Source organism: Ornithodoros turicata, chromosome 4 (assembly GCF_037126465.1).
Source record: "Ornithodoros turicata isolate Travis chromosome 4, ASM3712646v1, whole genome shotgun sequence".
Lineage (NCBI taxonomy): Eukaryota > Metazoa > Arthropoda > Arachnida > Ixodida > Argasidae > Ornithodoros > Ornithodoros turicata.
Genome location: NC_088204.1, coordinates 80,422,399 through 80,439,528, shown reverse-complemented (window position 1 = coordinate 80,439,528; position 17,130 = coordinate 80,422,399). Strand labels below are relative to the sequence as shown.

The 17,130-nt window shown below is 45.8% G+C and overlaps 1 protein-coding gene across 1 annotated transcript in view; it reads left to right on the top strand.

Annotated features, from left to right (window-relative positions):
- The first annotated feature begins 387 nt into the window (after window positions 1-387).
- The window catches only part of LOC135392074 (meteorin-like protein), a 56,743-nt gene continuing 40,000 nt past the window's right edge, over window positions 388-17,130 (top strand). Inside the window, exons 1-2 of the mRNA XM_064622726.1 lie at window positions 388-713; window positions 16,434-16,683. Of these exons, the coding sequence (XP_064478796.1) occupies window positions 577-713; window positions 16,434-16,683 (387 nt within the window). The 5' untranslated portion in view covers window positions 388-576. The remainder of the gene's footprint in view (window positions 714-16,433; window positions 16,684-17,130) is intronic.

The following is a 17,130-nucleotide window of genomic DNA, read 5'->3' as shown; positions in this document are numbered from 1 at the left end:
CTTCCTCCAATATCAAATATCACCGACTAAGTGACTTTGTTCAAATAAACGCTTATCTCTAGTCCGTGCGACGAAAACGCGCGCTCTGCTCTCTGCTTCTGCGCGCGCAGATAGCGGAACGAAAGTGGACTGCGTTGCGCGTGATCCCGTAAACGTCGTCTACAAAACGGCCTGTCTGCTATTTCTGCTAACGAATGTCTGCTAGTTTGTTGCAACAAAACCAATTAGTATTTCTGTTATCGAAATATTGCTGCCATATGAAACTCAAAACGACGTACGCGAAGAGCTTCCTAGCTCCACTACGAGATGGCGCTAGCTCTAAAACCAGTTCGTCTGCTCGTTATTATCCAATCACGGCCGAGCATTTCGAGCAGGCGACGCCTTCTGCAAAACGGGACGTCCCGTTCCAGCAGGTTGTTGGAAGTGTTTGAACTGTGTGGTGCATCTTGTCTGCGTTTCTCTATGGAAAGCGCGCGCCATTCCAAGGCACGGTGATTGTTATCACGGATGTGATAGGGATATTTTATTGCGTGCTGCAATGAGCGGTGCATAGTGGATACCAACTTCTTGAAGGCCATGGCCTGTGACAGTCCTGGATGCGGAATTGTGCCATCTTTGCGTGCGATTTTGCTTGTGGCTTGTGTGTGCTTATCACGGACGTCATCGGTGTCTGCGTTCTATTCCTCTGAAGGAGGTTGCGATTGGGAAGGAAGGTAAGATATCTGCCATTGCCCGCAATTCCCACTTTCAGTTAACATACACAGCGTTCACTGAATCCACTTGGCGACTTGATTACTCATTGTACACCCCATGTATCGTATGATTTGGTGCACTTCAAGGTAATTTCTGTAGCAATCATTTTGACCGACTCTAACGATTGTGTAAGAATTAGTTCCTGTGGTGCTGCTACGTGAGACTGTAGAACCTACATTGACCACAGCAATCGCGCGTGTTGTATACACCATCACACGGCCTTAATAGATAAGGACTTTTCGCATTTTTTATGCACAAGAATGGAAAAGGACGGGCCAGAGATTCTGAACAAATTTGAGGCTTTACGTCGCGAGACATGGATCATCTATACGCTGACTGAATCATACATTCGGCATTTGAAGCCGTGTTTCTCACTCCTTGTACCCGACCCCCTTTGATCCATCGAATTTCTTCTTCGACGGCTGAGGTCGCACACCGGACAGACGGGAAAACCTGCTTGTCGTTTCTAAATGGCATGTCGGAGGACGATCATATATCTTGCACCTCACAAGTGAATGCTCAAAGCATGGACGGCTGGTCTTTTGAGCGAGCGCTCGTAAATTCATTTCTGTTCGGGGGCCCCAAAGATTATCTTCGAAGGCGAACAACTTCTTTTTTTTTTTTTTTCTCTCCTCTCCTGTAAGATAGCCACATTCCCGCCCACGTAGGCCGACCGGGCGCTAGCGGCAGAGGTCGTCTGCTATACATAGGAGGCGCTTCTGCGAGTCAACAAGCAGAAGTTGCATCATTTTGAAAGCAGACGTGGCTTGGACAGTGGTTCCGTTTGTGACCTCAAGGTCCGCAGAATATGATTGAAGAATGTAATTGTTAGTTACGTTGTCTGGAGAAAGAGGAATAGATAAGAGAATGATGACAGCGTGCTAGGGTCGGTGTTGGTTCTGCCTGTTCGTTATGCGGAAAAGTTCTTTCTGAGCTCGTCTGCTTTGAAGGCGAGCAGGATGGACAGAAACATGAGCAGAAAAATGAATAATAAATAACGAGCACTATGGTTGCATTCTTGTAAAAGATTCACTGACAATTCCATTCTTAAGTTGAACTCTGTCAGTGCTCCTCCGGGTTTCGTTTCAGGTTTTTCCTACCAAATTTTCTGAACGCTGTCGTCTGCTATGAATGATACTAGTCCTTGTCGTGCCGGGAGCGTCACAGATGGATTTAACTCCATGATAAGAGTCCTAACCCCCATCGCATTCACCGTGAACTGCGTAGACATTGTTTCTGCAATATCCCTGTAATTTTCTACCGCAATAGTCTCCTAAACAGCATCACAATAAGAAACTGGCCTAGTTGCTACTGGTTCATTCTAGATGTTGTCTAGATTCGTGTTGTTCGTTGTTACCTCGTACTTTTTTTCTTGCTTTGTACTTGGGCTGAAGTAACGATGTTGTGTTATGGCCCCCTTGATCCGTTAAACTAGGATCTTGTAGTGTTTCCTTACATGCTATTTAAATTACGTAACCCCCTCATGCTTTGACTGGAAATTGGCAACCAGTATTATGAGTAAATAAAAAAAATATGTTGTACAACACAAACAAAAGAAAGATAGAGACCGAGGAACGAGACAGACGAAGGGCTGCTAACAACTGAACGATTATTGAACCTAGAAAGAAAGAAAGAAACAAACCCAACCCTGGCCGTCACAGCGAAAGCACCTTAGACCAGGGAGTGCAACCGAAATTGAACGCGAACCGAAAACCGCTGAAAACCCGTATTTTTCGCTGAACCGAACCATTTTTTTTTCTCGCATTGAACCGCACCGGAACTGAACAAAAAAAAACATTTTTTTTTTTACTTCATTCTCTTCCTTTTGGCAGTTGTAGGTTTCCCTTGTACACGATTTTTGTCGTCCAGCAACCCCAAGTTTTTTCTTTTTTTTTCTTCTTTTTTTTTATTTCGGGTTGTGAAAATAACGGCCAGTCCCTGAGCACGATGTAACAGGGTGTATATACGATGAGTGAACTAGAGGGTACATTTTGCTACCGTAACCTGCCATCTGAAATGCACATCCGTAGCACGCAATGTTGCTTCGAGCCACTGCTGCGTCCGCAACAACAAGAACAAAAATACACATTTAAGTGATTTGAGAATCGTAAGGATGTGCCTGCTTTTAATCCATGACAATCTGCTCAAAATTCACCTTCCTGAACCGCTTTCAACAGATATTTTTGCGGAGCTGAACCCGAACCCAAACCGAACCGAGAAACGGGTTGACCTTAGCGCAGTGGCTTGCTCTTGTAGTCTGGTGCGCACTGGCCACCACTTTAATTTGATTTCATTTTCATTTCAAGGTTAGAATGCATTACATAACAGCGTATTAGTAATTAGCGACTGGAAATCAAAACAAAACTTCATGCACCTTTCTTACTTCAAACCGACAACGAAATTATACCGCAATATAATTTTTTCGGCGCGGTAATTCGGTTAGAATAGACGGACCGCTACCGTTCTCAAATTGAATAAGAGTTTTACAATCATGCACTCCAAAGGGACGGACACCCTTTCTGTCCCTCACAGCGTAAACTAATAAAAAAAAATCTCCTTGTGGCCCCCGATATACCGATATCATCAACTGAGGAAGTCGATCCCCTAAAGCCGTCTTCCTGTTCTGGTTGAAGCTGCCATGTATATATCTGTTTCGCGGCTATTGTTCCTTATCTTGGAAGTAATTGGTATTCACGAAAGCGTGCATTCTGCAGAAGGACGCTTTTATATTGTTCTTAACCCCTTTGGTCTTGCTTGCGCTTCAAGGACTTATCGTGTCCTATTGTAACCTCGGACCATTCAAGCTTTTTTCACAGCTTTGCAGCTCTCAGGACACCTGCAGCCTGAATGCAAGATTCGTTGGGTTGCTTGCAGATAGAAACGCTAAAAAACAAAAAGCGCGGGATCGGACATTGCAGGTCAGGCACGCGGGCACTCCTTATCATAGCCTAGCGTATATCCAGCGGTGTGATACAGTTAGCAAGAACAAAGTGAAGCCAGGGAGGTATATAGAACACTCGTCGTGGTATAAGCAGCAAAATAAGTCCTCGAAGCGTCTTTTCCTTCGTTGCCAAGCTAAAAGAGGGGACCTGCTGTGCCGGTTCACGTTTTACGGCAGATTCTCCAGACAGATGTCAGCACAGTTCATCCATGAGGTCGACCAAGGAACCCTCCTTCTTGATTGTATCTCATTACGGCCGAAGTCTCATTACGGCCGATGTCTCATTACGGCCGATGTCTCAATACGGCCGAAAGTCTCAATACGGCCGATAATCCTTTAATCCCCAAGTGTCTCATTACGGCCAAAGTCTCAATACGGCCGAAGGCAGTCTCATTACGGCCGAAGATGTCTCATAACTGCCAAATGTCAAAATGTGTATTGTAACCTGCATTGATATGCAATGTCGCAGCCAGGTATGGATATATATTCAGCAGGGTATAAGGCATGCACTGTGCCCTTAGGGCCCTTATCATATTTATATACACATATTGCGAGACGCTTCAACTATGCGAGGGCGGTCTTCCAGGGTATTAGGTTCGGGCTTGATGATCACTCGATCCACCACCCTCTTCTCGCGAGACCGTCCACGTATATACACGTATCGAATTACCGGTGACGTCTTTTAGCGCAACTGAACACCAGCGTTCCTTTTCCCTGTTGTGTCTGCGGTTCGGCAGATACCCTGTCCTGAAACCGAAGCACGCGTGAGTTCCAATACTTCCTCGTGGAAGCCGTGTCATCGAACACTCTTGCACGGTGTCGCGTATACACATGGGAGCCAGTATGACATATATTGCGCTCCGTCCTGTCGTTCACTGCATCCGGTGGTCTGTCTAATCACAGCGGAGTGTTCGTTCTGCAAAATCTCCATGACTCACTTGAGAGTGAGCTATCCGAGGTCACCACACGCGTGTTGGTGACAAACAAACCGTCTCGGAGTCCGTGTATCGTTCGTCGCGGTTTTATCATCAGTAATCTCTGTCAGTGTATAGAATACTGGGTATTTGGCGACATATCAACGGTCCCAGTGACTGTGGACAGTGATGTACAAATACTGACAACATTCAATCGGTTTCGTCCGCGTGGATCGCGCGTCATTCCTTTTTCTTTTTTTTAATGTCTTGGTGCGTGATCTCGGGCACCTTCTGCAATAGCAGGGCAGCTCGAATAGACCATTTTAGAAAAGGAAGCGCCACCTGTGCCACGCAAGGGCTCATGGGAATTTATAGCGCCTTAGAGTAGTACGAGACGACCAGAGGCGGAGGTACAAGAAGAACAACAACATTTCCTGGTGTGCGCAGCAGCAGCGTCAGGCGGGTTAAACCATAACCGAAGCAGACGACAGAGCACTGTCCCTCAAAGTTCCCATGCTGCTCTGCGCTGCGCGCTTGGTGGCGCGCACATCTTTGTAAAATCGTCTATTCACTGTCGAATGTATATTTTCCCCGGGCTTCGCGTATAGGAGTAGCCAGTCTTGACCCTATCGAAAAAAAAACATCATGTTTTCTTTTGTTTTGTTTTTATCTACTCTACTGCACCTTATACATCACGCGGTGTGACAACGCACCACTATACCGTGCTCCTCAATGCCAGAGTAGGACAGCTCCGTTACTCGAGCTGGTCACGACCAACTAATTTGAACGCATACAGGTCCTCCATCTCGATTGATGGTTGCACGCGTTCCTGTAATTGGTTCGAGATTACATTCGAGTCGCATGTCGTGGATTGGTAGTTAGGAGACATCATCAGTTGTTATTATAAAGCCCATTTGGACAAAGGCAGATGTGGAGGTACTATTTACGATGCGGTAGGCCTAAAGGCTATTGTTGTCTCTATAGGGCTGATGGAGTGCTGCCTTTTTCCTGGTTCTGATTGCTGAAGTACGCGGAGTTGTATTTTGGATAAATATATTCGTGCGTACTGCTTGTGGTTTTGTTGTTAATAACCGTAATCTGTGTTAGCAAACACGGAGGATGATGACGAGTTGATGAACTAAAACGAAGAACGATTTCTATAGGGAGATCATGTCGCGTAGATATGCGCCTCGTGCACAGACTAAAGGTGGCGCTTCGCGCGGCCACGTAGCGGTGGGAAAGCGAACTTTTCGAGTGAGTCGTCCGATATCGAAACTAGTCAAAAGTGCATGTGGCGGGCTTCACGAAAATCGAAAGTATGCGAATCGGTTGTGTAATTTTGTTGATTTTAATCCCTTTTAAACTTCGAACGACTAGTTTCGGTCCTCGGGGGGGTCAATAAGGCGTAAGACTATAGCACTTACACACTTACGCGTGTTTTCTTTTATCCTCTTTACAGCAACCTTACAAAGGTTGCACGTACAGCAAAGGAATGCGGAAGTCTCATTAGCTGGACAAAGCTCAATCGGACAAAGCGACAAGGTCCAAGCTAGTTGGAAGTTCGTGTCTGAATTGAGAATACACACATCACAACACGAATTATATACGCTCTCAATACGGCAACCAATTAGGATCATTGGCACAAAAGAAGACAGATAGAATCCACGGTGTAGCTGATTTTGTGTCACGTATACGTTTGACGTTTGACACCCATCTTCTTCTCGTTATCGATGTAGTCGCCGATTATATATTCGTGTCAGATTACTACGAGAAAATGCGTCCATGATTGTGTAACCAGATCACGTACTGTATGGTTGGGGAAGATGTGAGGCATAGCACGATCTGCTTTACATCATCGATCATGTCGATATATTGACTATACGTGCATCGTCGAAATAAACAGAAACGTCTTCTATTAACCCAAGAGGGAGGACCACGATAGTCCGCGATATAGGTTACGAAATTCGCGGTCTCTAAACAAACAGAAAATGCTCGATGGCTTCGCTACATGATATGCCGTGTCTAAAAACTCGATATCACTAATCAACCTCATTTTCACGAGTTTTCGATGTCTGCCGAAGACGGACGTTTTTGCGAATGAAAGCCACTTTTTGGCGGGCGTTATAGGCTTAGCAGGGCGAACACGCCAGAACGGGATGCGGAAAAAACGTCCCCGGAGAAATCGTCCCCGGTGGGCACCTAGGTTAGGACCGGGACCTGGGTTAGTTTTCAGAGATTAGGTTAGTTTAGGCTTGTTGTTGATGCCGTTGGGGGGGGGGGGGGGGGGGCAAGCGCGCAACGCTATGCTATATAGCGCCGTTTGACAAAATCTACAAAAGCTTTTCTTGCGGGGACGATTTTTCCGGGAGACATTTTTTTCGGGGCACGAAACATTTATTTCCAGCAGTTTATTTTACAACGGGGATATTTCGATCACTTTATTTCGAGGTATACACACTGACCTAGAAAACCGAAGGAACACGTCGGATACGATACAAAAAAACAAAAAGAATAGCTAGGAAGCAAGCGAGCTGGTGAAGATGATGGATAATGTAAAACCCCCGAGACTAGGGAACACGAAACTTCGTGTTGTGTCTGTCCTTTCGTGTTCCCTAGTCTCGGGGTTTTACACTATGCACGATACAAAAGTATGAAAGATGACAGATGAAAGATGATGAAAGATGAAAGTCACTGAAAAGGTTAGCCAGCTGTAGGGATCGAACCCACATCTTCTGGATTACCGGTCCAGGGCTCTACCAATTGAGCTAAGCTAACACGCCTCTCAGAAGATGTGGGTTCGATCCCTACAGCTGGCTAACCTTTTCAGTGACTTTCATCTTTCATCGTTGATTTCTTAGGCAATTTGAGGCTTTGTTTGTATCTGTCCCTTCTATGTTGTTCCAGCCTCAGAACATCAGTTTATCTCTTGTTCAACAAAAGTATGTTTTCAAATTCCAACCGGAAAAACGCCTGGGAACCACGGTGCATCTCACTTCACACCCCATATACTCCACCGAGACCCGAATACGCTTCAAAAGAAGCAAGGACAATGTCTTAAAACCTTCAGTCGTTGTTGTTGTACCCAGAAGCTCATAGAATTTGCTAATGCCCAGTGAAAGGTTCCTGTGTTTGGGCCGTGAGAAACTCCTGCTAAGCCGCCCGCATACTGATTAGGAGGAGAAGCATTATTGTTCGAATGCTCAAAATGGAAGGCGCCGGCGCTTCTTGCGAGATTTCACTCGCTTCTCTAACCATTATGTCTGTGAAGTCCGATCTATTAAAGACAGATTTTCGGAAGCTAGTATGTCTCGGAAACCCGACCTATTAAAGACTGGCTTTCGGAAGCTAATCCGGGTTAGAGGGTGGCTTTAATGAACAAGGTCGGACCGTCGAGGGTGAAAGTTTACAGCCTGCTGTAAAAAAATGATGGCTTCCCAGAAGAACCGTGTGGTGGCGTACCTGTACGAAAAAAAATCTGCGAAGAATGCGGAACGTATGACATTTATTTTGACATTTATTTATTTATTTTACCAAAACAAATGAAAATACATAGATGAATATACACATAGACGAACCAGAGGGAGTACTCCCGGTTAAAGGTTCCTCATCAATAGCAAAATGAAGGTATTATAACAGAGCACAATGATAAAAACAATTTAAGATGATACAATACACTTGATGATGCTACAGATGCTATAGTACAATACACTTATATCATCGTCAAAAAAAGCAAGTGGAACGGAGATAGATTATACAAAGAAACTAACGTGGTTACAAACAAGATGCATTATGGAATAACACATGCTTTAGGGTAGGGTCTGAATTTTTTCAGGTACCCCCCTTCGAATCAACTTCGCCCAAATTCAGGTTCAGCACGATTTCTACCGGAATTCCAATCACATATCAATCGTCAAGTTGATTAGACATGTGCATTATGGTACGTGTTTCGTGCAGAAATGAACTATATACGCTAACCACAAGAAAGAAGGTCCAGAAGAAGAGCAGTCTTTGACTAGAATCATGATTAAAAGCGTTCAAACCCCAGTGCCGGGGAGCTAAAAAGACAGACACAGACACATTGCACTGACTGGGGCGAACCAAGAACTTTATTATCCTTCAATCCCGCTTAAACCTGATCTTCTCGAATTCAGCTCCGCCTTCTTCTCTGTCAGCGCAATGTGTCTGTCTTTTTAGCTCCCCGGCACTGGGGTTTTAACGCTTTTATAATCATGATTCTAGCAAACCGAACAGCCCAATTTTTAACCCTTTCGCAGCCAGAAAAATATTTCGGGAGGAGTTCGAAGGGACGATGATTTCCTCCTCGTTGCCTTTTCCCAACAATGCACTACCGAGGGTACGATTCCGGGGGGGGGGGGGGGGGGAGTTGAATGTCCCCGGAAAAAAATGTCGCCCCCGGGGGGGAACATGCACTTTTGGTGCATGGCGTCCAAGCAAGCCCAAATTTTTCGAAATTAAACATCAGCCAACGTGGATTTGCAATCGCAGCGCTTCACGGTGTTTAAAACAGGAAACTGGAAGGCACCACGTACTCGAAAGCATCGACCGAACCAACGGGTTCCAATAACTCGATTCGCGCTAGCGGAGGTTCAGAGGTCTCGTCTGCTTTCGCACCCCGAAGTCACGCAACTAGGTCACGTGATTCCGATGATTCTTCCGGACGTGCTTCGCACCGACCTACTTACGCGCCACCGCGATCGTTGCAAATCGTCCAGCTCGACGAGCAAAAGAAAAGGAACTGTATAGCTAGGTCGTGTAGTAAGCGTAAAATAAAGCATAAAGCCTCGACCTCTCGGTGCGCAAAGAGGATCGGCGGAGTGCGCTGCGTCTGGCGTCGAGAATAATGATAAATGTCACGTTTCGAAAGGCGATGCGGTGATGTTTGTTAATTAGTTTTTGGAACAAAATGGAGGAAGAAGCTGCGCGAGGATATGCGTCATTGGAGAAACGAAAGTATAGGCTTAATTATGCGCCACACGATATCGTGATCGGAGAGCGCGCGGCGAAAATATTGGCAACGTTGTGGTCGAGTTAATTGTTCCGTTTCTTTTTGAGAGCAGCAACTTCGTGTGCCGGAAGACTTTTCATTTCTGGTACACTTTTTTCCGCTGCGCGTGCGGCCTTTATTTTAACGCGTAAGATATCGTATACGAGCAACGATGGATGCTTCTAAACGTGCTTCTTTCGTTTCACTTTATCTGACGTTCGCTCTTATCCTTTGCGTGTTTCGTATGAAGTTTTGTTCGTTTAAAATGAGCAAAGAATTCAGTTGACGTCAACGGTGTAGTCAGGGATTTTCCCAGAACCCTCCGCACCGAATTTTGCTGCTTTGTGGTTGGTCCAACGATCATGCACACACGTTGCCTTCTTTTGCGTTTTGATGTTACGGGTCTTGTTTCTTCGCCTGTCTCTTAGTTCATCTAGGACATATTTATCGAACTTTCGAGTTGCACAGAGTGGACAAGTCAATGTGTCAGTATCATCATATTCAAAATACAACAAACTGCGTAATCAACGATGAAAGATGAAAGTCACTGAAAAGGTTAGTCAGCTGTAGGACTCGAACCCACATCTTCTGGATTACCGGTCCAGGGTTCTACCAATTGAGCTAAGCTAACACACCTCCCCAGCGACTTTGAGGCCTTGTATGTATTTGTCCTTTCTATGTTGTTCCAGCCTCAGAACGTCAGTTCTCTCATGCGTAATCAAGTCCTTTAATAAAAGATTGACGCTTACGGTACGGGGTACACTGTATTTTGCGGAATCAAATCGTATTGACACGGCGTGGCAATACAAAAACAAAAAGAAAATGACGGAGATAAATAAGAACGAACAAAAAGAGACTGCGGGGTGTGTTACAGAAATAGAACTGTGCAAGTGTACGCCTGCATATGCTTGATCAAACTCTAGAAAGTGTTGAGAATGCACCGTGCGGCTGGCATATTAGCCTCAGCTAGCACGTGTCATTACCCCGCCTGAGTTAAGCGCTTACCGACAGCTGTGGCTTCTTTCTTTTCTTTTTTTTTCATAACAATACCAGGTGCGTTGCACCGATGGCTATAGGATTACCATTTTTATGCACCTGCCTTCAGAAGGGTGTCTATTGCTGTCTTTGACTGTCTATGTGCAGGACAGTGCCGATTGAACGACGACAAGGTGGTATACACACCCCTAACATTATGCCAGCACCCCGCCTCCCCAAAAAATTAAAGTCCCGGGAAAATCCCTAGGTGTAGTATGCAGCTTCCGTGCTAGTAGTGGCGCGGTGGTGCGAAGTTGCACCACCCACATTACCAATTAGCGAGTGTAGCACCAATTACACCACGCTGACATGATGAACCAGTTAACATACTGGTGCTGGCGAGGCTTACAAATCCTTCGTTCGTTCCCTTCGATCGGTCCGTGCCTCTGCTCTCTCTCCCTCTACCTCTCCCGCCCTCTACCGGAAAAAATGGTCCCAGCTGGTATGATGAGAGAGAAAAAAAAAAAAAGGTCCCGTGCGGCCGTCGATGATGCCTCTAGACTATGTAACGTATAGACACGTACGAAAAAGGAAAAGCGAGAAAATTCATTGGTTCCTTATTAGGGTTCCCCTATGGTTTAGTGGGCCTCATTTTAAAGCAGATGTCATAGTTTAGCGAGATGCGTTTAAACGAAAAAGGCGCGTTTTTTTTTCGTGTAAAGTTGCGGTTCTGGTATTAAGGGGCGGGCCAACAGCCAGTATAAGTCGGCGTTGTATTCTATTTGCACTCCAGGCGAACCCCTATTATTCGAGTCCCTTCCTCCCGCTATTGACGTTTTTTTCTGTTCCAAAGGAGTCTATGGCATGTCATTTCGCCTATTATTCTTCAAAATGACCTTTCAAGCGTTGTCTTGACGTTTAAATAAGTTCAACATTCTAAGCCGCTTATGCTGTTATGTGCATTTACAAATAAAACAAACACAACTAATATCCGCAGGTTTTCCGCATTTTCATCTCTGCTCCTTAGAGGCCCAAACATGTTTTTGTGAGCTGCGAATGGCGCGAAAGTGAGGATAATATTTGTCAATGCACTGTACATCAGGTAGACTACGTACCTCTCGCACGGTTAAAAAGTATGAGCATCTGTGCTTGACGTTTAATTGGTGACCTGCATCGGTATTGGGTGATGCACGTTTCACCCTAGGCGATAATGCAACAACAAAGCAATTTCAGTGTAAAGCGTTGGAGCTCCATTAGGTGAGTACGGCAATACCTTTTATTAGTAACGGATATTTCCGTTCTCCGTCTCTAATGTTACAACTACAAGAAAGTCTGCGTTTGCGTGATGAACCTGTTGCAGAACCGGTGCATGGCCGTTGTAGCCTGGAGTCAGCAACACGTCTTAGTCTAATAGCCTCCCAGGTCACAGCTAAGGCAAAGGAAAAGACAAGTTCGCACAGGATCTCGTGAATGTTCTCACGCTCTGCATGGCGCTAAACTTTATTCTCCCATAAAAAAACAAAGAAGTTGCAGTAACTACATAGCTGCAGCTGTCAAAGCAAAGGACGCGTAAAAAAATGCCAATGTTCCAACAGAACCAAGGTGTACGGAAACACAATAACAGTTCATCTTGTATAAAAGCTGCCAGAAATACAGTAGGAAGAGAAGCTTCCAGTATATGACACCTCGTACTCTTTCACGCGTATTCGTACCGAAGAAGGGACAAAAGACATCGTGGAACGACATGTATTTCGCTAAAAACGTGATCCTCAAAAACGTATAACAGGTCGCGATTTTTCCTGCGGTGGTATTGTCTATAATACGAGGCTCGTTAACTTCGAAACCTCTAAAAACAGGCTTCGCTCCCTTCCCTATCTCCCCCCCCCCCCACACACACACACCATATTACGACATGCGCAGTCTCATAAAAAGGGCACCATCCGAGAGCGCGGGACAATTTTTTCATACACCGACAACCTCGTCCTATAACGACTTCCACAGATGTGGTCTTTCGGTTTAGTTAGAGTCACTAAATAAGCTACGCTTCAGAGTAGCGACACTGTGCCGCCATGTTGTTTCGGATGACCTCCAGCGCCATCCATTTAGCGCTCTTCGAAGTGTCGTCTTCTTCCACTGCTGAACTTCATCTTCATCTATTTCTACTGCCAAAATAGAGGTGGGGCTGGAGGTCATCCGAAACAACATGGCGGCTCAGTGTCGCTACTCTGAAGCGTAGCTTATTTAGTGACTCTAGGTTTAGTTTGCTGGCTTCTTCTTCTTCTTCTTCTTCTTCTTCTTCTTCTTCTTCTTCTTCTTCTTCTTCTTCTTCTTCTTCTTCTTTTTATCCATTCGCCCTCCCTTTGTCTTGTATTTGCTTGATCTTCGATATCCTTGCGTCAGAACACTCAAAAGTCCAGGGAAGGTCCCGCTGAAGACTGTGCATGAGGCGGCGGTGGGCTCAAACTAGCTGGTCTTTTTGAGGTTTTTCCTCCTGGGTCGCAGACTTTCTAGTCGGATGTTGGTACAGTTCCCCAAGATGTCGGCCCAGGGTGCATGCTAGACCCCTCTGTCCCCCACTCCCTTCTGCTGTGTTCTCCCCACGTGGTGTACGCCGCCCATAGCCATAGCATATGTCCTTTTGTCTTTGTGTCCTCGTCGCCGCTTTAGTCTGACTTCCGCGAGCTTTGTTCCGGAAATGCGAGCACAAAAAAAAGGAAATAAATGCCGTAATATATAAGGACCGGAAAATTCAATAAACCACGTGACGTTAACAGGACGTTTCGGCGTCCCACCGTCTTCGCAGCCACGCGCCATTTTTTACTGTTTCGCACGCTTGGCCTCCGCCGCCTTTTACGCGCTCAGCCAAGCCTGACAATGATCGTTTTTTCGCGCCCATAAAGGATGTGAGACGATCACGTAACTAGGCACAAAAACAATGAGTCCTCTCCTTGCAGCACAATGGGGGAACACGAGTGTCGCTTGGCGCGTGCCGTATAGCTTCTTTGTTCTGCTCGCCGGGTGCTGGGTCTTTTTCTTGATGACAAGCTAAGCGAGAGACTCTTGTGTACAGGTAATGATCGGCGTATATGGACTCGCGCGTGGCTCCAGGCATCTTCTTTCGTGGATCTTGGCATCTTTCCACTGTTGGGCTTCATTCGCTATTGGTTATTTTTTTTATTTATTTTTTTCGCGGGCACGCACCGCGGTAATTATCGAGTGGCCGTCCAACGGTGACGTCCGGCGTGAGCTTGTACAGGGACGCGCGTTATCTGCCAGTTCTTGTTTGTGCGCCTTTTATGGCGTAATAGTTTTCTTCTCGGTAAATTGCTTCGTGATGTCCCTGATATAGGCAAATGGCAGTATTTGTAGGTATCTATAGGCAACTCTCGCTGTCTTTGAATACCTGTGTGGAGCGGTCAACTTATAAAAACCAAAAAAGACCAATATACTCTTTAAAAAAAAGGGGGTATACTTTGACTCCTTTTTCTTGCCACATATATCACTCCCTTTTGGAGAGTACAATTACTCTCAAAAAGGATTCACTTCACTCCCTCAAGGGAGTAACATTACTCCCTTACTCCCTACCAGAGAGTAATACTGCTCCCCAGTACGGAGTTAGAACGTAACCCCACCCCCTAAAGGGAGCGAGGAGTCTCCTTTTTGAGAGTACACTGTAAACTGAAAAACACCCTTATGGGTGTAAATGGCTTGTCCTATAACTGACACCTCTTTTTACACCATATGGTCTTAGAACACCCTTTTCAGAGGGTGTATTCTGTGTAAGACACCCTTTGGGTGTCTGTCCAAAGGGTGTCTTACACGGAATACACCCTCTGAAAAGGGTGTTCTAAGACCATATGGTGTAAAAAGAGGTGTCAGTTATAGGACAAGCCATTTACACCCATAAGGGTGTTTTTCAGTTTACAGTGTAATTGTACTCTCCAAAAAGGAGTGATATATGTGGCAAGAAAAAGGAGTCAAATTACACCCTTTTTTATTTAAGAGTGTACCTATACCAAAAATGAAGGAATAGCTAGCCGAATGTCTTTTTTTTTTTTTTTCTTCCCCTTCGTTTTCCTGCCTTATAGGTGAAAAATCAATTGGAAACTTTGACTTTCTCAATTTAAGTGTTTCCCCCCGGTCGATGGCGTGTTGGCTTGCTGAGCAGCCCAAGATCGCGGGTTCGATCCCGGCCTATAGGGCGACAGCAATGTGAGGGAGGTAAAGATTGCTCCCAGCACCGTATGTCAAAGATTTCTGGCGCACGTCGTAAAAACCCCAGGTGGTCGAAATTACCCGCAGTCCTATACCCTGCGGCGTGCACGTGCAGCGTGTCGCCACGCAAATGGGCTGACGCTCCTTACGTGTAAATCGACTCCAATTATACCATCAATTAGCGCGGGCGTCGGACATGGTCATTGCCGGTGGGTTGTATTAGTCACCGACTTCTACCTGCCTCGACGGATCTGTGCACTCTAAGAAAAAAAAAGGAGTAAACAGGGGAGTAATTGCAGCTTCTACTCCCCTAGTCTGCAATTAGTCCCCATTTTAGTCCCCTAACCCAACATTTAGTCCCGACGTTTACTCCTCAGGACTGCAAATTGTCACTAAACTTCGCGAATGGTCTCCCGAATGCGACAGTCTACGTAAATATGTGCCCTTGGTCAATTTGAACGACATAAGGCTGTATAACTCAGCCAACGTAGCAATATTCCAGCCACACAGAGTAAGAAACAGTTAGCGCATCTTTCTTCGCAAATTGTGCCCTATGTATGTCTCAAGATTTTATATCACTCGATATATCACGGTTGACGGTTTGCTTCAAAGTATTTTCATGCATGCGCACCAATTATGTACCTGGGACTCTTACAACAGCGCGTGAAATGCGGTCTTCACTCTGTGACATTCATTTACTCCCGTGCATTTACTCCCGAAAGGGACTATTTTTTGTGGCAATGCAATTACTCCCCAAAAGGAGTAAAAGTGCTCCTTTTTTTTTCTTAGAGTGTGGATGACGTGTCCTCTTTCTGATTCCAAGACTGCGGGTTCCAACCCCGCACACAGGACAACAGCAACTTTATGGCGCGGTATAACAGTTCCTATAGGACAAGACGTCCTTTGCGAGTGACGTCGAAAGCGGTGTACCGCGTATCTGAGATTTCAGTGCGAGTTGAAGAACTAACCACTGTGGCGTCCCCCTCATGGCCGTAGTTATCCCGCGGCATAAACCGTGGAGTTATTACTAATTATTAATTAATTATTAGTTATTAATACTCTCATTCATGGGCGTTTCCAGGACTTTTTTTTTTCCATGGGGGAGGGGAAAAAAGCTTTCCCAGGGGAGGCAAAGCGTGCAACCAATAGGCACTGGATACAGTGAACCCTCGTTAATATGACCCCCGATAATCTGACATACGCGCTTGACGACCATACGCCCGGGGAACAATGCAGTGAAACTTCTACAAATCCCCCCGTTAATATGACAATTCCACATTATGACCAAAATTTTCGGGAACGACCGCGGTCATAATAACGAGGGTTCACTGTAATATAGAATGACGACAATCCAAACACCCGATATGCGGGGGATCCGGTGGCTAAGATTCAGACCTGCGAGTAAAAGCGCGGGAAATTCCAACAGCCGGTGATGTAAGAGCTCCAGAGGGCCTTGCCTTGCCCCCCTCTCGAAATACCCATGCTTTCATTTCATTGGTTCCAAAGTGTTACAAAAGCAATATGGCACTGCCCAATCGGCTGTTCCCAGTACCTACATCTTTTTTCCGCTTTTCCGTAAAACACAATGTTCTCGCCCTTCAACTCATCCATCAACGATCTTCATTTTCAGTGGCTTGCATCGTGAAACATCGGCCAGTCCCATGTCCAATGAACTGAGATCATCTCGTGAAGTGGTGCCCGTGTATTTGCGCTGTGACCAGGGCACAATCGTGTGGCATTATCCGCGTGGTGCCCTCAGGGTACTTCTCAGGCACGGTACCTCTGGACGTGACTTCAGGGCCTGCGTCCGGGTCGCTTCCAACTCTTCTGGGGCCGCCATACATCTGGAAGGACACCGGCGCCTCTTGCCCGTATTTCAGGTACAGTATATCTCGTCCACTCGTTCGTGACTTTGTCTTGTGACTGGACCACGACCTATACTAGATTATAACGTCCATGTCATAGGCACCCTTTCCCAGCGCCGCATTTTTGGAAGGTAGCGGTGGCGCTGCTCATCGTCCCAGTTATTGCTTCCTCAACTTCTACAATACTTTGTACTTCAGCTTACCTTAGTATTTCTGTACAAGCGGTGGATATTCCACAGATGTTTCATTCTGAGGTTGATTATCATCGTCATTCTACGCGTTTTCATATAGGAGCTATTGCTGTCGTCTGCTACGGTAGTCGTACATACGCTTCTGCGCGTTCAGAATTCAAATTTCCATCGTCCAATCGTTAAGCAGATCTCACGTGCCGATGAGTAGCGCTCCTAGCGGATCGTGCGGACGGGTTCCTCATAGGGTTTGCTGATTATGACATGGTCGCTA